This window comes from Lytechinus pictus, chromosome 12 (genome assembly GCF_037042905.1).
Source record: "Lytechinus pictus isolate F3 Inbred chromosome 12, Lp3.0, whole genome shotgun sequence".
In the NCBI taxonomy this organism is placed as follows: Eukaryota; Metazoa; Echinodermata; class Echinoidea; order Temnopleuroida; family Toxopneustidae; genus Lytechinus; species Lytechinus pictus.
In genome coordinates, this window is record NC_087256.1 from 24,292,838 (window position 1) to 24,314,032 (window position 21,195).

Genomic DNA, 21,195 nt, shown 5'->3' on the forward strand with positions numbered 1-21,195 from the left:
CTCTCTCCTGGAGTGTATGAATGTGTAATGCCATTTTAAATTTCTTTAAATCCCATGCATGATGTAATGACTATTGAAATACTATTGCAAAAATTTGAGATCACTTGCAAATCCAGCTCAAGTTCCGAAATCGTGCGTAATTAATGGTAATGAGCTATCTCAAAGAAGTGAGTAACAATTTGCGTGAATCAACTACAAATTTGTGACTTTAATCAAAGGATTTACTCTTGATCGATTTGGGGGACTCCGCTTGATTTTGGTATTGAACGCAATTTTCTTGCAATGCTACTTATTTATGTTTATGTGTCGTAGCTTTTATGGGAGTTATCATAACCTTTTGGATGGATGGTTTGGTTTCAAACTTTTGCAAAATAAACATTTGTATAATAGATGATCAAAATGAAACATTGTAAAAGTAAATAAAAGTTCTATATTTCGCACAATCCTTACTTTCTGTCAGTGTTTTATTTCAATTATCTCTTGTTATCTGCTGTTTCAAAACACGAGTGCCACTTAAATTCTTTAAATACCAATCTATAGTTCTTTTAGTCCTTTTACGCTTTGCTTTTGGGAACTTTAGAGTATGAAATGGAAGACTAAACCAAGGTTTCAAAAAGAGGAATTACGAACAATTTAAGACGTGTAAGAAATGTTCATACTTCTAGGAACCAGGATCGTGCAGATCTTTCATTGAGACAGGGAGTGGTAACAGAACAGACATGACAGAGATGCAAAAAAAAACTTACAGCCGATTCTGTTTTATTGCGATGGAAATAATAAATTATCTGAAGTCCTAACAGATTGGTTTACAGCATTATTTCATGCGAGACTATTGAATGACGGAGCTTTGATGTGCATTAAACCAATTGTATTGATTATCCAGGCCTTGACCATTACCCTTTAGCAACTGAATTTATTAAACCAGGGTATCGATTTAGTGACGATTTTCTAATTAATCTACCCTCACATGCATGGAAATCCTTGACAAATAACCCCCCCCAAAAAAAAAAAAAAATAATAATAATAATAATCTCAGTAGATGGCGCTCAGTGGGTAAATTGTTCGTGAAACTATTATAACTATCGGATCAGGATTGACTGCACAGAAGAAAAGGAAGGAGACCCTTTTGTTATTGAGAGGTCAGTATTCTAAACTTCTTTGCTTGAGAAAAGTTGAGAGACCAAAGCTCTTTGTAGATTTATGTAAATCAAACCAGTGAGTTGATCAAACAGTGTCAATAGGGCTAGACACTAGAAGAGCAGTATCATTCGTGTTGGCGCTATGCTCTGTTGATTTCATTCTGTTTACATCGACAAAAAAGTTGTAGCCTTCTCATTGACAACTCCATGCACTTACATCGGGCTATATTAAATTATATTGCACTGGAAGCGATAGAGACTTGGTCTATATTACATGCTTATATCATGTAGAACGATGGATCTGTTCGTCGTAATTCTGACCACCTTGGTCGTAGCTACGGCTGCCAACAACGCCACACTGTACACGGTGGAGGAAGCATTGGAAGACCAGTATATTGTCGTGCTGAAGGTAAGATGCTATACGTTTGATATCACGAGAAAACATGGTCTGACTGTGATACTTGTTCGACTCAAAAGTACAAAACTAAAATCTGTAATGCACGCAGGTAATTGACCTGCTGCCCTTTAAAATAGTCTTAGTATATCAGACCTGGGAGTTGGGAGAGAAGCTGCTTGTTCCAACTACTAAATGCTGAATATATATCTAGGATATATATCTAGGATCTGTATTCTCCAAGTTGCATGGTTGTCGATAATGTCACATCCCCACTTGTTCTTTTGTATTTTATTATATGAAATTAGGTTTATTCAAATGTTTTCCTCCAAGAACTAGAAAAATTGGATTGACAACTGATTTAGTACATTAGATATTTATTGCTACAACTTATTTCATTATAAGGGAGACATATTATTCACACAAGTATGAAATAATGACAAAATTATGATTTTATGTAATAACATAAGAAAACGAAAAGTGGGGATGTGACACCATCAGCCCACCTAATGAATATTCATGACGACTGTTTTCACAAAATATTGCTACATTTTAAACTTCAATAACTTTATCATTTGTTATCCGATTTTGATGAAATTTTCGGCATTTTGCTCAGTGAATTCTACTCTATGAATTAAGATATAAATATTTTCAGCTTGGACCATCCCTTTAATCATGGAGTACAATCGTGCGTAGGGATCGTATTCAGAACGTATAAGAGTAGGCATAAAGTATGTAGAGTATAGGCATAAAGAGGAGGCATAAAGAGTAGGCATAAAGGGGAGGGTGCTCTTTACCTGGGGACTGAGGGTTGGGAGGTAGAACATCACCTTTTTTATCATTGTTTTTTTCTCTTGTCATTTAATACATCTTGTTAATATTCCATTTTATAATTGTTGCAACGCATCAGTATTAATTTCAGGTATCTTTGAAGTTTGATGTATAATTTGTATAAGTATATGGGATATGGATTTATTGTATAACTTATAATCGTGTTTCAAATCATTTCTAAAACTTGTTTAGGAATGTGAATATGTATTTTGATTTGAGAGAATACAATAAAAACATCCTTTAAAAAATAATATCGTATCAGATCGATCGAGGCGATCGTTCCGATTGTAGAAATGTTCGAATGGTTCAAAAAAATTAGCGATCAGTGACGGAAGCCAAGGCCAATCGTGGCGTTCGTAACAGATCGCACAGAGGTGGGAACGGGGTATAAGCCAATTGTTATATGCTTCATCTGCCAAAGCTTTAATTATATTGTGATGTTTATAAAGACTTGGGCATCTGTAATATCCAGTTTTATGCAGGTCTTTCTCTTGGCCCTCCTTTGTTCGATTATCTAATCTATCTCGAATCATACCTAATCATGTCGACATTTTTCTTTATGAATATAGTTTTGAATCTAAGCATATCTACTTTCGAGATTTGTTTAAGTAATAAGATTTACATAAGGAAGGATTATTGTCTTCATGGTATTGATACTTTTCATCCTGATTTGGTGGCACATATACTGTACACATCACAGTAAATCTGAAATCGTGAAATAAGTGTCTTATGAAGAAAACGTTGATGCAGATAGAGGTTGGTGAATGTAAAAAACTGTCAAATTACAAATATGAAATAATCATATCAATTAAAAAAAAACTATTTACAATCGCTGTAACGGTAGTATTTAAAACACCAGTGTATTCATGATTCACGTCAATCTTTATCAAAACTTGTATATAATTATGAATGGGTACCTACTCCAGGCTGAAAATAATATGTGTTTAGGTGATGGAGAAAAATCAGACAAACAAAACACTGAAAATTTCATCAAAAAACGGACATAGCTTTGCATTATTTCGGTGAAACATGAATATGCAATGGGCTAGCTGATGATGCACATAATATATCCACACTTTTCATGCTTATTCTTTTGTAATTTATTACATGAAAATGATGAAATCATATATCTTTATTCAAATCTTGTCCCCCAAGATTGAAAATATCGGATTGACAAATGATTAAATGCATATAACATATTCATCGCTGCAACTTATTTTGTTTAAAAGTGAGACATGTCATACACACATGCATGGTAGCATCCAGGATTTTCCTTTAAAAAAAGGGGAGCACATTTCTTCAGAATTTTTTTTTTGACAAGCAAAAAAAGGGGGGCTTTCGCCGGCGTATGCACATCTTAATATATACAAATATTATTCTGAATCCACATAAATAAAAAAATATTTGAATATATTTTCACTCTCAGCCAATATATACTGATGAAAATGTTGAAGCAATCAAGCGAATGATCCTAGATGACGTTTCTGGAGTCTATTTTGGTTCTTCCATCAGGCATACCTACACCAACGCCATCAAGGGTTTCTCGGCTACGCTAACCCAAAGGGCTCTCGAAAAGGTAGGCCTTGATTATGGGGCAAAAATGATTGTAGACACTGTTGAGAACTTAAACAGGGAAAATCGTTAGAAATCATGATTTGAAAGTTGAAAAGGGGTAAACTGAGGAAAAGATGTTATCGAGAGAAAATGCATTAATGTTGACAATGATGACGTATGAACGGTATTGATAGTAATAATCACAATGAATGTCTGACGACGGCTATCATGACGATGATGTTGATGATGATGATGGTGATGATGATGATTATGATGCATGATGATGATGAGGAGAAGGATGATGATGATGATGATGATCGTGACGGTGGTGGTGGTGATGATGATGATGATGATGATGGTGGTATACTGGGGACACTTATTCAGATATGAAATTGGAAGTTATCAAGTTTGATACTATCTTTTTTCTATCTTTGCATTTCAAGTACTATACAGTACACAATCATTGCGAATTATGATCCCCTCGAATTAAAATATCATCATTGATTAACATAATTTCTTTAAACATATTTATATCTCTCTGCAAATATACTTCTCGTTGGTATATCTTGTCATAGCTACTATCGAGAGAAGAGATAGAATACATAACCCAAGATGGCGTCGTCCGTACCTCATCCGTTAAATCATGGGGCTTGGATCGTATTGATCAGCGATATCTACCTCTAGACGGGACAGCAGATTTTACAGGTATTAACATATTCACACTGCAAAAACACCGGTGTTGATTTAACACCAACTTGGTATCTATATCGGTCCACATCAGAGAGGTGTTGAAAAAACACCGGTTTGGTGTTAGGCTAACACGAATTCAGCATTTATGCAACACCAATTATTGTTAAACTAATATCGGTTTGATTCTTAGATACTTGGCTCGTGTTAAATCAACACCGGCGTTTTTGCAGTGCATCTATGATATCTGCAGAGGGTGTTGTATGATATTATTTAATATTTATGAGATTTGACCAATGAGATTTGATCAAACAAGAATATATACATATATGTTCAAAATAAATTATAAAAGCTGAATAGCGAGACGTATTATTCAGATCATGAAAGTTATATCCATGTCTTATGAAAAAGGTGCGCAATGTACGAAAGGCATTCTACGGGGTCGCATTAATATAACTTACGGGATGTGCCCTCATCTTTTTCTTTTTTTAATTCAGAGCCTTTAAATAAATTATGAATTAAGACTAATCATCTGGCACATGGGCCTATGGACATCCTGGGAGGGGTAATCAAGTAACTCTTTCTTTCTTATCCATCTTAACAGGTGACGGTACAGGTATCCATGCGTATATCATCGACACAGGGATCTATCCTGAAAGCGTATACTTTAATGGCAGAGCCAGTGTTGCCTTTGATGCGTACCGTGAAGAGGGGGCTGAAGATTACGTGAGTATTTATATGAGGGATTATTTTGAAACTAGTTAGTCCGACGATTGGTGTGACCAATGGACGTAGAGGGCGTCAATGGCACTTTATGCTCGTTAGGTGTGACGACGAAGTATACTTCGGATACAATTCAACCGACGACAATTAAGAGGGAGAAATTACCACATCAGATTGGGATGCAAAATGAACACCTTTATTCAACAAGGCCTAGGCTGAACATGCCGGCTAATATTTATACAATCATATGGTAGCTTCAAACAAACCAAACACAAACATTGGCGTAATACATTCTTCTTTCTTCCATCTTCATCTATGGAAAGCGAATTACCCAAACACTGTGCTGCACCGAATTACAAGCACTACATTCTAGACTAAACAACCCTACAAATCGCATGATTCGAGTATCTAAAATAGTTCAAGTATTTCACTAGAAATCTGCATAAAAAGCACAAACTAGTATGTAACAACACTGCATGTATGGCCATGAACATGTTAAACAACAAACCTACACAATCAAGTAAAAAAAATACAATACACGTATCTGCATAACTCTAGTTAGACTAGTATACTACAAAAGGCAATAGCTAATATAAATATGCAAGTTTAAAGGCATGTAAACTGTTCATTAACGTTAAATGAACAAACAATACCTACAACAACCAATATACAAATGCTTCTTCGTCCATCAACTTCTTACCGTGCATGACCACAAAAAAAATTACACAAAGGCCAAACATATGCTTAAAAAAAATACATCTATAAGGTATTTCTAAATTGACCAATATCTACTCACATTTCCATAACAGCGTGCCATTACAGGTAAACACAATAGTCAACCAATAAATCCGAATCAAAAGTTATTCCTTCCAATAGTTAAAAAAATGATGATCCATATTACTATCCCTCTTAATAAAAACAAATTATACACAGTAACCATAAACCAAAATTCAAAACCGTAAAATTCAGGCATGTCGTGAAAAACAGTTCTCTCTTCCACTTGACCTACACTGATAAACCGTGTAAACAAGCTGAAACACATCTTAACTATGATATGCACTGTTGTGCCACCTGTATATCATAATTGTAAGGAACAATACAAAACAGGTACCTGTAACAGGGCGTATACAAGCTAAAAAACAAGTAAAACCAAATCTAAAAGGCATAAACACAAATTATGCACATGAAAACAGCTACACCATGGAGCGAAAAGGTGCGATCAAATATACTGGAAATATCACAAATGAGGCCTTCATGTACATAAACCTGTCAACAATAAAAATCAAGAGTTCAAATCTAAACTATCAGTATTAAACAAAACAATAGCATAAAATTCCATTATGTAATAAGCTTACGGCTTACATCAGTATCCCAAAATAACAATAGCACAATCATAACAAACAAAAATATCTCACTCAAGGAATATTTACAATTTTTTTTACACAACTTCACTGGTCAGTGTTAAGTCCAATAAAAACTTACATGAGTACCCTTGGCTATTGTTAAAAAAAAATAACAAAATGTATGACAAAAATAACCAACATAAATAACTGTACAGAAATTAAACTATATGTGTACAACTGGAGGCCCACTGCACCACCAACTGGTAAAAATAAAAAAACGATATCAAACTGGACAAGATTAAAACATGTCTAAAATACTAACAGATCATGTGGTTATGGCATTAACATTAAAATGATAAAGAAACCAACAAAAACACTGTCATAAATATACAAAGACAAAGATTACAAATCGACAAGGAATAAATCACCATCAATATAGTCAATAACTGCGAATGTTCGAAAAAAGAGTAACAGCGGTCAAGTGAAAACAGTAAAAATAGTCCAACAATTCTTGCGGCGTAGAATGCGACGTGACCGGCTGCTGCTAACTAAAAACACTGATGCAGGGGACAGGCTGGGGGTGTGGAGGGGCCGGGGGAGGTGGGGTAATATCCGGCGCATAGCTAGCAAAGCGACCTATGTCTGGGCCTATGTCTGGACCTATGGACAACAGGTGTTGTTCCGAAGCAGACCAAGTAGCGATGAGGGGTTACCTCGAGGATCATATAGAGCAGCGGCCATGGGGACCCAAGGTCGCGAAAGTCCATAGGCAAGTCGTAGTGAGGCCATCAAAATTCCTGTAGTAGGGCCCATCTTGAGGGTGGTGTGATGACAATCTCGGGCAGTTCCACTGGTACATGAAGTGGAGACATCGCGAACACGTTGGACGTCGGGGGGTCGACCCATGGGAACCGAGATGTTGGTACTCATAAGAACTGTACCCAGGCTGGGGATCACATCAGAGGCGGTATCCCTCACAGGCTGGTAGGTGGAGTCATCATGGTATCGGTCTAGAGGACATTGGAATTCCTCATCCTGGACAGTGGTGGCTATGGCATCAACCACAAAAGAGCTGGAGTGAACAACACCATGCTGGTAAATATGGACATCTGGGGGGTGTCCTTGGGGGACCAGGGCATCCTCAAGCTGAAGAGAATGTGGTGGATCCTGACGTAGATCAGGGATGGTACTTTGCTCAAAGCAGTCCATGGTGAACTTCCGATCAGCACCTGGATCAATGGCTCTAGTTGGGTTAACTGGAGATAACTGAATGTGAGACGATGGCTCGAGCATATACAGGCGCAGTTGATGTGTTGTCATGTCAACGGAGGTACTGCTCGCTTGGCTGATAGCGAGACCGGCTATTCTATCATTCGTACATGCGAACTGAACGGAGGTATTGTTAGTTTGGCCGATAGCGAGATCGAGAACGGCTATTCTATCATTAGAACATGCGAACCGAACAGAGGTATTGTTAGTTTGGCCGATAGCGAGATCGAGAACGGCTAGCCTATCGTTCGAATGTGTGAATCGAAAACGAGTGCCTGTATGTGAATGGTGCATGCACTGTTCGGGCGTGTGATGAGTGAACAGTGTATCAGAGCGCAAGAGCCTATCAGCCCCGTCAATGCAGGTAGAAGTTGGCACAATCTGGAAACCAGGAGTACTGCCAGGGATAACTGACAAGTCTTTGCACGTTTCATCTCTCTCTGATGAACCAACTTAGCGAACATTGCTATCAACAACATCACAGAAATTCAACTGATCTTTACTCGCACCAAGTGTGCAAGTGCCTGATAACATGTCAAGTGAAGGGGGATCACATCCCAGTCCAACAGTGAGTTCATGACCTTGGAAACGATCAGGCTCCGATAAACAATCATCATCGGTAGGAATACCCGGATTACATACCACATCATTGTGAGAACCATGATCATCATTAGCTACATGCATTGCCGACAACTCAGCAGCGCAACCATCAAGATTAACAGAATGTGTTACAAGGTCGGTTAAATCTAAATCTCCGGACGATATAGCTCTAGACCCATCTAACTCAACGCTAAACCTCGAAGAATCGCTAGTGTGAACAGGCCTACTCCAATCACCTGTCACTCCAATGTTACGACCATAATGAAACACGTCATGACTACTTCTTCCATCTTCTCGCAAAGCAACGTCATCAACATCACGACTGGGGATACCACCTTCGTCTGCATGTACAAAGCTAAACTCCTTGGCATTGTCTTTACGTTTATTTTCATCACTTCCTTCATCAGATCTCAACTCATCATTAACATTGTCTTCATGTTTATTTTCATCACTTCCTACATCACATCTCAACTCATTATCATTGACATTGTCTTCATGTTTATTTACATCACTTCCTTCATCACATCTCAACTCAATATCATTGTCTTCGTGTTTATTTTCATCACATCTTTCAACGAATCTCAACTCATTATCATTGACATTGTCTTCAAGTTTATTTTCAACACTTCTTTCATCACATCTGAACACATTGACTTCATATTTATTCTGATCACTTCTAATTCGATCATTACATCTGAACTCATTATCATTGACGTTGTCTTCGTGTTTATTTTCATCACTTCCTTCATCACATCTCAACTCACTGACATTATTTTTCTCACGTCCTGCATGTCTCAATTCATTGTCATTCAACTCATCTTCACAACAATCAAGACTTTGAGTGTGACTGACATGATATTGGTAATTGTCATTAGCTAGCATTTGTCTGTCAAAACCAAAATGTATGCAAACAAGATCCCATATGTCTGCAAGGGAAGTGGACTTATTTACAATAGAACCTCTGGCGATAATCGGGCAAGAAGCTGAAATTTGCCCCAGCATGAGTTCCAAAACCACAACTTTCTGAGCGGCTGTCTTACCGCCAGCAACGTCAAAGGAATCGTCAACAAAACCCCGTACGGTATTTGCCTTCGACTTCCTTTGCCATGAAATACTCTCCGATAGAAAAGGCAAAAAATCAGTGTATGAACACAAATTCATCATTAAACTACGCTTCCACTCTAGGAAGGATTCGGGAGTCTCGTACCGACTCAACCTGCGCAACTGTGCGGGCGCTTCCGCTGACTGCGTCATCGTATCGTACTATACGTGAGGCTATCAAAGCGTTACCTGTGTGTCGCTAACGCTGATGGAGCGATGAATCAGCCAGTTCAAATTGCAAAAATCACTACAGCTATAGTCCTAAACTGTCGATGCGTGACCCAGTTTTGGCCTAAAAATTCCTATGTGGCAGGGAACGAACCTAGCGCTGACACCACGACAATTAAGAGGGAGAAATTACCACATCAGATTGGGATGCAAAATGAACACCTTTATTCAACAAGGCCTAGGCTGAACATGCCGGCTAATATTTATACAATCATATGGTAGCTTCAAACAAACCAAACACAAACATTGGCGCGAAAGTTATGTCTGGTATAGACCTAGTTTCGGTACGTGTGGCTGCTGGTCACTGATTTCCCTATTTCAGATTTGCATGACATTACTGAGACAAATTACTAGTATACGAACAAGAGAAGGTTATTCCATAAATTATGTGTAAGATTATTCATAATGTGTGCACGGTATTTGTGGGGTCAGGGAATTAATATTGTTCTAAGATTGGTAGCTTGTTTCGGTTTTGCTTTGGTTGGTCGGGGTTTTTATGGGTGCCAAAACATCTAAGAAATATCAGTTATAATCACATTATTTATTTCATTATTTGAGGCAACATATAACTGATTTGATCCTTACAGGGCATTGATTGCAACGGCCATGGAACGCACTGTGCGGGAATCATAGGCGGCGATGAATACGGAGTGGCCAGGGGTGCCAAGCTCTTTGGAGTGAGGGTGCTGAACTGCAAGGGGTCCGGTCCAACTAGTGACGTCATAGCAGGTATTAATATCCCGTCACATATAATATAAAAAGCACTAACACATGATGGTGTAATGGTTCCTCAGGACTAGACCATTGTGATTATTAATGGTCACCCGGTGCAGTCCTGTGGTGTTAGTGTTTGTGCTGAGGGTTGGAATAAGGTAACATAACCTATAGCTCGAACACCGAGTGTTGGTGTATATAGGCCTACAAAAACGATAAGCCTCTTTCATTGATGCCTCAAAGCTTCGACTGGCATCCATTGCAGCAAGGCCTTATGCAGATTTGTTTTAGGGGGGGCAGGACACGTAGCATTTTTTGAAGAAACTCAAAAGCAAGGAAGAGAAGCGACCGAGCTTGTGATAGGGGCGTTTCTGCATATGGAGGATTCCCTTCTTTTGATTAATTTTGTGAAAATTTTTTTTAAACAAATGTAGGTTGTCTAAATTTGTTGCTTTCGACGCTGAAATTGAATTTAACAATAATGTATTCTCGATGTTTTAATCATTTTGCCAGGTATTGATTATGTGACTGAGAACGGAAAGAAACCCGCCGTAGCATCCATGTCACTCGGCGGATTTTCCAATAAGGCTATGGACAATGCCGTGGAAGGTTTGATTGCAGCCGGTGTCACCGTGGTCGTGGCGGCTGGAAATTTTGATATGAAAGCATGTTCATTCTCACCTGCTCGAGTCAACGAGGTATAGGTACCAATTATGCGGTGTCCTTAAAAAGCCCACCTTAATGCAATATATCCATTATTATAGTAGAGCATATTCTTTAACAACCTGAAAAAAGGGATCTGAGATAGAAATGTTTAACCCTAATAGGCCCGGGGCGGATTCCACCCCCAGGTACGCAATCAAGAAAATACATAACATTGTGTATCATTTACTAACTGCACGTCAGACCAAAAATTGCACAACTTGAATTCATGTACAAATCCAATGCAAATTGTACTTTTAGCCAAAATTCATAAAACAAACACAAACAACCGTATCTTTTTTCCCCCTATGACCTTACAAGCTCAGAAAGGATAAAGGCTTGTCTACAAAAATCTCTGTAGTTGGCACGAAAGTCGTTTTGCTATGGAAAGAGAAAAACACTAGAGAATGGAAAAGCTTCACTGAGTGAGTTTTTGTCTAGCTACATCATCTACTTACTATTTCAATCTCTTGTCTTCTTGAAGCAACTTGCAACTTCCATTGAAAACCACGTATAATTAATAACTGTTGCCTGATGTTAATTAACAATACTCTTGTTTTTCTATATACATCCAACCAGAAGCTACTTATAACTCACCTTGAATTATTGATATACTTTGTTCATTTAAAACATGAACGCTGTTCATGTTTGTCACTATGTCAATGATCGTTAATCTGTTTAAATACTACAGTGTAATAATTTTGAGTGCCTATAATGCATTTTGTTTGTGTACAATATAGACATATAGACGTTTTGATAGCAGAGATAAATTTTTTTCTATCTGATGCTATCAACATAAAAATTCTGATCTATCTTTGGCCAGAAAATAACTCATATATCTCTATCAATGGCTTTGCAATTACAATCTATATGCTTTTGGAACATTTGTTCTGGAGTGAAAGGTTCAATCCTATTATTAATATTTTAGCTATTCAACTCCTATGGTTATATCTGCCATTCTCCCGATACATTTTCGGGCAAATCCTTAAATACCGATCATTCGGCTTGTTGTTTTTGGGCTTGTCATCTTTTCTAGCTGAGGCTATTTATCACATGTAACATTTATTCACAAAATTATGTAACTTATATACATGTTATTTGAGTATCTTAATTGCATTTTCTATATACAATATTGCTTGATTTGTTTCTAGCAAGAGATAGGTCTTCTTGCCGAAATTGTTCGGCTCTTCAAGTTGTCTTGCTTACAGATAGGCCTTGCTTGCCGAAATTCTTCGGCTCGCCAAGTTATCTTGTTTGGCCGTCTTAGCCTGTCATATGCTCATTGTTTACGCATCCCTCTTTTTTTCTTGTCTTATACGAAATATAGCTATATCTCATAAAGATGTTCATACGAAAATAAAATACTATTTTATCTTAATTGAGAAGCTTTTAGGATTTTGTACTTGCATGATTTTCCTAATACTTAGTTTATATTATTACCTGTATAATAGCTTCCTTCAGAATGATTCAATACTTCTAGTAAATTACAACAGTTTGACCATTTTGTTGCCTACAATGACTTGTAACCCTTACTTTGGCAATTATTGGTGAGTGATTGTTACACAGCGAATTTGGCATATTTCTTTTTAACATCAAGTTTTGCCTGTAAAATGGAACTTCAATTAATGCTCTTGAAGTGTTTAGACTAGGTATACATAACTACATAACGATTTTCTCACAATTAACAGTACTTATCCCTTCTTCATAGCTTGTTATAAGAAGCAATCATGAAAATTGTTATAGAATTTGGCTTCTAAACAAGAACTTCAATTTTATGTTGTGAGGTATATCTTCAGCTTTTGTATTTTCTGATTATCTGGTAATCATGAATCAAATGTTTTCATATAGTGTGATTATCACTTTAACGCGACAGCTGCATTTTTGTTGAAGTTTCATTTTTCCAAAATCACTTGTTTTATCCCATTCTTTTCCTCTCCCAAGTTTATTTGCAGAATTATCTCTTCTCCTAGATCTTATGACAATGACACCTTATAATTATGTCTTATGATCGAGGCGGTTTGAAACTTTTTGGGGAAAAAAAATCTCAACTAGCTATGACTTTGTTTCTTAGATTTCTGTGTTTTCAATTTTCTTTTTGACCGTACTCATACAATAATTTGGCTGCAAATCTGCTGATTTATTTGCAATACAATGCTCAGGACAACATTTTCTGTGCATGAATTGTTAATGTTGAATTTATCTAAATATATTTGTATTACTTTGGATGTTTCATCCAACATGATTGCCGTTTTTTCACGGCTTTACATGTATTTGGTATTATTGTTCAGTCAGTGCGTCTTACATTGTATTTTCTCTCTACATGTATTTTGTGTCTTAATGAAATTGCCATTCTTATTACATCTTGCTTTGAAATCAATTCAATTCTACAGCATTTATATGTTAATCACTTTTTATCGCATTTCGTTGTATTATTACTGCCTTACACAGTCTTTTCTTCTTGATGGTTGCTCAACAGTATTAAAGAGTTCGTCTTTTGATAGCCAATTTCAATCACCTCCACACATTCCTTTCTACATTTATTTAGTTGTATATGGGTAATGAGTATATTGATGTAAATAACCGTGGTGATCTCCCACGGTATTTAAACCTCCAAACACCTGATCTTTTATTTGACTTAGATTCCAACGATGTACGCTTGCACAAATTATCGTCCAGATACTTTTCAGTTGACAACGTCATCAGTAACTCATTGAAATCAAAGGACGAACTCTTTCTCATGCACCATAATGTGAGAAGTCTCAATAAGAATGTGGATCACTTTCATTCTCTTATTCATCAACTCAATTATGGTTACTGTGTTATTGGTTTATCTGAGACCTGGTTGAATGATTTTCAATACTCTCTTGTTTCTATTGATGGGTTTACCTTTTATTCTAATAACAGAGAACATAAAAGAGGGGGAGGGGTTGGGTTTTACGTGTCTAATAATTTAAATGTCAGAGAACTAAAGGAGCTAAATAAAATGTCTGATTTTATTGAATGTATTTTTATTCAAATTGAAATGCCTGACAAGAAGCAAATGGTTGTTGGTGAAATATACAGGCCTCCTAAAGGTAACACTCAAGACTTTTTGGATTGTCTCCAAAACTTACTGTCATCTCCTGTTCTTTACAACAAGAATGTCCTTCTTATGGGAGACTTCAATTTAGATTTATTGCATTGTAACACTGTTTCTTCTTGCCAGGAATTTCTTAATGTCATGTTATCTTGCTCTTTTATACCCTCTATTACCAAACCAACTAGAATTACAGACTCGTCGTCAACTTTGATAGATAATATTTTTGTAAATAGTTTATCTAGTACGTCATCTGGCATTTTGGTGTCTGATTTGTCAGACCATTTTCCTATTTTTGTTGAGGTGTTTTTCGGCAGAAATAACAATAAATCTGCATCAATTAGTGTTCGAGACATATCAGAAGAAAATTTAAATAGATTTAGGGAGAGATTAAATGAGATCGACTGGGATATCATTTATAACATTCAAGACCCGGACATTTGTTTTGACAAATTCTTGGATCTTTTTATGTCTACTTATAATGCTACAATCCCCCTTAAGAAGTTTTCCCGCTCCACATATAAAAAGACACCTAGACTCCCCTGGATCTCTCAATCTCTCCTTAAGTCTATCAACCGTAAAAATAAATTATTTTGCAAATATAAAAAACAACCTAGTAAAGATAAACTTAAAAGGAAATATATTCGATATCGTAATATACTGACAACTTCCCTACGTCTTGCCAAAAAAATGTATTTTTCTGATCAATTTAACAAGTACAAGAGCGATAGTTCGAGTACGTGGAAGGTGATAAACAAGGTTCTACGATCGAACAAAAAGTCCGAACCAACAAAAGAAATCTCACACAACGGGAGAATTATCGAAGATCCTACTGAAATAGCCGAGTTGTTCAACGATTACTTTGTTCAAATTGGTACTAACCTCTCAAGGAATATCCCTGAATCTGATAGAGAATTTACATCGTTTTTAAAGAATCCTAATCCGCAATCTATTTTCCTTACCCCTATAGTCGAATACGAAGTTAAAGATATTGTAAATAATTTAAAATGCAATAAGAGTCCTGGCAGTGATGGAATAACAAATTTTCTTCTAAAAAAGGTAATTAATGAAATACTCTCACCTTTGACATATATTTTTAATCTATCATTAGTAAATGGAGTTGTTCCTTGTAATATGAAAGTAGCAAAGGTTATACCCGTTTTTAAAAAAGATGATAAACGAGAAGTTTGCAACTATCGTCCAATTTCACTACTCACTTCCCTTTCAAAGCTACTAGAAAAGATAATATACTCACGCTTAATCAAATTTTTAACCGACTCTCAAATATTAAGTGACTCTCAGTTTGGTTTCAGGAAAAAACATTCAACTATTCATGCCTTACTTTCTTTTATTGACAAGGTGGCTTGTGCCGTCGATAAGTCATTACATACTGTTGGTATATTCCTGGACCTTTCCAAGGCCTTCGACACGATCAATCATGATATATTGTTATATAAATTATCACATTATGGTATTCGTGGGAAGGCCTTGGATTGGTTCAGGAGCTACCTCAGTTCTCGTAAACAATTTGTTTCTTATACAGGTATAAATTCTAGTTTGAAATCAATATCTTGCGGAGTACCCCAAGGATCACTCCTTGGTCCCTTACTTTTTATTCTTTACATTAATGATTTTAATAATTCTTCCAATATTTTGTCATTTATTTTGTTTGCTGATGATTCTAATCTTTTTCTGTCTCACCGTGACCCACATACGCTACTTAATACTTTGAATACAGAACTTCTATCAGTTCAGTCTTGGATTAGAGCTAACAAGTTGTCACTTAATGTTAAGAAAACTAATTTTATGATTTTCAGTAATTCTCTCAAAAGTTTACCTGGTCAAGTAGTCATGGATAATGTAAATTTATTACAGGTTGAATCCACCAAATTTCTTGGGCTTTATATTGATCAAGATTTGTCTTGGAAGTGTCACATTAATTACTTGAGTAAATTGACTTCTAGAAGTATTGGTATTCTAAGCAAGCTAAAATTCTTTTTCCCTGATTATATACTATTGAACTTATATATGACTCTCATTTCATCACGATTAAATTATGGTATATTGGCTTGGGGTAATACAAACAAGACTGTATTAGAAATGTTATTTAAATTACAAAAGCGGGCAATTAGGGTAATTAACCAATCTGACTTTTATGCACACACAAATCCATTATTAAAAAAAAATAAAATCCTGAAAATTCATGATCTTTACGAATTTCATTTGGGTACATTCATGTTTCAACTCTCAAAAGATGATCTACCGGAAATTTTCTCTTCCTTGTTTCAAAGAAACAACCTCATCCATTCTTATCCTACCCGCCAAAGTGACTCATTTCACCTTCCACGTACTCGTACGTTATTTGCTCAAAGAACAATTGTTTTCGAAGGACCAAGGCTTTGGAATAATCTTCCAAACGAAATAACTAGCTGTTTATCCCTAAGTATGTTTAAATGTAAACTGAAATCATTTCTTTTGTCCAGTTATGGACACCGTTAAGACGCACTGGCTGAATATATATAATGTATTTGATTTGTCCCTTTTTAAAGGTATACTGTGGTATAGTTTTTTATTTTTTTAATTTTCATTCTTCGCTCATCCCCCTCCTATATTTCACATTGTCCACTTTTCCTCAAATTCTTTACCCCGTGATTTTGCGCTAATCTTTGGCTTTTCCTTTGTAGTCTGATTTTTATTTAGTGTCCGATCTCCTTACGAACTTCATAATTACTTTAAGGAACCTGCAGACATTACAAGCTCTGCTTTTTATGCAGGTTCCTTCATATTTCACTTTATTTGCTGCCATTATCTTTGTATTTTCTATGTAATCAAATGTATTTCTTGTATTATGTTATTTTGTTATCTTGTGAAGTATGAGAATAAATTCAATTCAATTCAATGTTATAAGTAGCCTTTCTATTTTAAAACTTAAAAGTTTTAAAATAGAATACTGTGGTTACGGTTTTGTTCATTTGCTTTACAATATTGCAATTTATTGATCAATGTTTGCAAATTGACCCTTTTAGCATGTACTGCTGGTCAAAATTATGTATATAAAAACCAATAAATAAATAATAAATAAATAAATAGATGATAACATGACAAATACGATGTCAAGTTGTCACCTTGCAGAATAAATGTAGTGATTCTCCACAAGCTTTCTGTCAAGCTTTGTTGTTTAATCTTTCATTTTCAGTCGAGTTCAGTCAGGTAATAGGCCAATTATACCCTCTTTTCTTGCAGGCAATAACGGTTGGTGCTACGGACATCGATGACGTTAGGGCTGATTTTTCTAATTACGGAAAGTGTGTTGATATCTTTGCTCCTGGCGTTAATATCCCTAGTGCATGGATCGATGGGACGACTGAAACGCGCACTCTCAGTGGTACATCCATGGCTTGTCCATTCGTGGCCGGTAAATATGATGCATTATTGACTGCTTTGAGTCGCATTTAAATCTACAGTAAAGGATGATATAGATACTATTACATGCCCCGAGACGAAACGTCATCCTACGTACGTGGTTGACTCATGGAAGAGTTGTACATATATATGTATGTGCTTTTGCCCATGAAATAAACATTATAAAATGAAAAGGGGGCCTAACTGCACCACTGTTAAGGGATGCGCCGCATGCGCGTACCTACTTTGTGTCTTCATACATCATTGTTCATGTTGTTAGGCCCTGGTTATTCCTGATGTTTTGTGGCTCTAAATGTCGACTTACGTAAAACCAAAACATTAGTCCCCTGATTCTCTCTGTCAGTTACTCATTAACTATATCAACTAGCATCAGTGGCGTACCTAGGATTTTCCACAGGGGGGGCAAAATCGGCCGCCAAAAAAATTGACAAGCAAAAAAAAAAAAAAAAAAAAAAAAAAAAAAGGTCTTCAAGCTCGTCAGGGGGGCAATAAAGGTCTTCAAGCTCGTCAGGGGGGGCATAACAGGTCTTTCAAGTTCGTCAGGGGGGGCAGTGATATGTATTTTGTATGGGTTGTGGCTCGTCAGGGGGGGCCTTTTTGCCCAACCTTTTTAGGAGTGTAAGAAATTATTTATAAGCAAATGTAGAAAAGAAAACGACATGGGGAAGTGATTAAATAAAGATTTGACTCTGTCATCATTCGCATATAATTTATTTTTTCAAATACTTCAGGTGCTGTTGCTGTCGCCCTGGGAAACGCACGTGGGCAAACACCGGCTGAACTCAAACAGGAGATTATTGAAGACGCCACTGAAAATGTTATTAAGAGCGTCAAGGAGCGATCGCCGAATAAATTGCTTTATGTCCCATAGACTTTATTTATCATGAGATGGTTTCGTGTTAAGGACTGTAACTTCGAGAAAGAAAGCCCAGAGTAAGATGAGAATCCACACGAACCGTCCCTCTATTTGCATGAGTGAATTTAAACGCACTCCACCATCATTGTTTCCATGACATTATGCATCTACAGCGGTCTTTCATGACGGAACGGAATTGTTTGTCGCGATGCATTTGTATCGTAACATAATAAATTCAAATGTCAAATTAATATAACTATAATAACAATGATAAATTTAAAAAAAGGATACAACCATTCCCGCATACATTCGTAATTCCGAAGGTTCGTTATTCCGAAGGTTCGGATATTCCGAAGGTTCGTTATTCCGAAGGTTCGTAATTCCGAAGGTTCGTTAGTCCGAAAAAGAAATGAGGTTCGTAATTCCGAAGGTTCGTTAGTCCGAAAACGAAGTGAGGTTCGTAATTCCGAAGGTTCGTTAATCCGAAAACGAAATGAGGTTCGTAATTCCGAAGGTTCGTTGATCCTAAAACTAATGATTAACGAACCTTATTTCGTTTTCGGACTTACGAACCTTCGGAACAACGAACCTTATTTCGTTTTCGGATCAACGAACCTTCGGAACAACGAACCTTATTTCGTTTTCGGATTGACGAACCTTCGGAACATCGAACCTTATTTCGTTTTCGGATTATCGAACCTTCGGAATAACGCCACAAATGTTCGGATTAACGAACCCTTTTACGTTTTCGGATTAACGAACATCGAGGTATGGGCAATTTACGTGTTTCGGAATTACGAACCTTCGGAATTACGAAGTGTAAAAGGTATAAACAGTTAGTCCATAGAAAGGATCCAAATCAGAGTCCTACGTACTAATCCAAAATGGCGATGGTAAAGACTCCGTCAATTGTAGTCCACAATGCTGGCGATGATGAAAGTGATGTTGAATTGCGATGGGTGATCACAGTCACTGTACTGAGCTAAACTGTTACAGTACTAAAATGTATGCCTGAGGATTAAGTTGATGATAAACAGTTGATTTCAGCAACTCATTGGTTGATAAAAACGTTCTAAAGAGGTTGATGGTCATGTACTGTTAATTCCGGCCTCTCTTAAAAAATAGTTGCTAACAGTTAGGTTAAGAAATGAGAATAATTCCTCAGAAACTAAATAATACTTGATTCCACATGCATAAACATGATAACGGTAAACTATGCACGGAGATAAATTCTTGGCTCCTAAATTCTGAAATTCCAGAAGGATGTCTTAGCCTTTTTATATCAATTTCAAATTTTCTAGAAGCTTCTTCCAAATTCATCTAAAATAAGAGGAGGATTTGACAAAGGCCACTGCTAAAACAATCTCTCGAGTTATGAACAACCAAATGAATAAAATAATTCTCTTAAAATCCTTCTTTTGTGTCACACGAATTTTATAGAAGCTTTTAAATTTATCTAAAAGAACAACATTTTCTATTCTTCTTGACAAATCCACTGTTAAAACAATTTCTGGAGTTATGGACAACCAAAACTTTCTTACGACAGTTTGACACCTTGTGTCTAGATATACCTCAGTCACATTTCCCCTACGGCGGCCGTACGGCGAGTCGAAAACATTATTTTTTCAAACCACCTGTAAAATGTTAAAACGGCTGTTTTCGACTCGCCAAACGGCCGCCATGAGGAAATTGTGACTGCGCTATATAATTGTTAGCCAATATTCGGGGTGACGGTCCTTAATTGTGTGACTAGGCGCGTCTATAGGTCTAGTGGTTCTGACATTCGAATCCTAGCCATGGCGTGTTTTCCTTCAGCAAGAAATTTATCCACACTGCAGCTGCACTCGACCCAGATGAGGTGAATGGGTACCCGGCAGGATTAATTCCTTGCATGCACTGAGCACCGGTGATGGTAGCTCGAGCTAAAGCCGGGGTGCGGAATAAAGCACTTTGTATCCTCAGGCACAAAGCGCTATATAAATCCAGCTATTGTTATTATTATTATTTCTATCTCAATAGTATAGTATAATTTTCTAAATTATTCATTTCATATCTATGTCTTTTAAACTATTTCCTAAAAAATAAATGTCAATGTAAACCCCAATTGATTTGACATTGTAATCATTTGGCTTTATGTGTTGATATATTTACTCATTTATAAATATGAAGAATTGATATGAATGAAAGTATGTACGATGACAATGATTTTGGTGAAGAGTTTGCCTATTAGTTGAATGTTATTTGAATGTTAAACTCGCGTGTGGGGCATGTATCGAGATTTCCAGAAAAATAGGGGTCATACCCTAATGCGCCTAATTTATTGGGTTTTTTTTTTAAATCTATTTATTTCATTTTTTTTGGGAGGGACGAGTATGTGTGTCTCATCTGTGTTAATTGACACCAGTGGTCCAAAGGGCACGTACGTTTTATTGAATAAAACTCAATATTATATGTACATATATATGTAAATATATATATATATATATATATATATATATATATATATATATATATATATCAGAAATATATATACATCAGAAATGCGAAACAAATTC

The 21,195-nt window shown here is 36.5% G+C and overlaps 1 protein-coding gene across 5 annotated transcripts; it reads left to right on the plus strand.

Annotated features, from left to right (window-relative positions):
• Window positions 1-1,089: 1,089 nt before the first annotated feature.
• Window positions 1,090-20,743, plus strand: LOC129272298 (aqualysin-1-like). Of its 5 annotated transcripts, none has more exons than XR_010295232.1 (9): window positions 1,096-1,548; window positions 3,791-3,940; window positions 4,494-4,623; window positions 5,210-5,331; window positions 10,457-10,598; window positions 11,097-11,281; window positions 17,605-17,776; window positions 18,516-18,951; window positions 19,459-20,742. XR_010295232.1 is itself a non-coding variant. In XM_054909447.2 (8 exons), exons 1-8 carry the CDS (start codon window positions 1,414-1,416, stop codon window positions 18,653-18,655), a joined length of 1,176 nt encoding a protein of 391 aa, XP_054765422.2. In that variant the 5' UTR covers window positions 1,090-1,413; the 3' UTR covers window positions 18,656-20,743. The 5 variants fall into 5 exon arrangements, 1 of the variants encoding a protein (XP_054765422.2); XR_010295234.1 differs by having other exon boundaries at window positions 1,100-1,548; window positions 18,516-19,012; XR_010295235.1 differs by having other exon boundaries at window positions 1,100-1,548; window positions 18,516-18,996.
• The last annotated feature ends 452 nt before the right edge of the window (window positions 20,744-21,195 follow it).

Excerpts from the sequence above, each read along its gene's own strand:
- LOC129272298 (XM_054909447.2), top strand. The coding sequence starts at position 1,414 with ATGCTTATATCATGTAGAACGATGGATCTGTTCGTCGTAATTCTGACC. Across the intron at positions 10,599-11,096 it reads AACTAGTGACGTCATAGCAG|GTATTGATTATGTGACTGAG; the intron begins GTATTAATATCC and ends TCATTTTGCCAG. Across the intron at positions 11,282-17,604 it reads CACCTGCTCGAGTCAACGAG|GCAATAACGGTTGGTGCTAC; the intron begins GTATAGGTACCA and ends CTTTTCTTGCAG.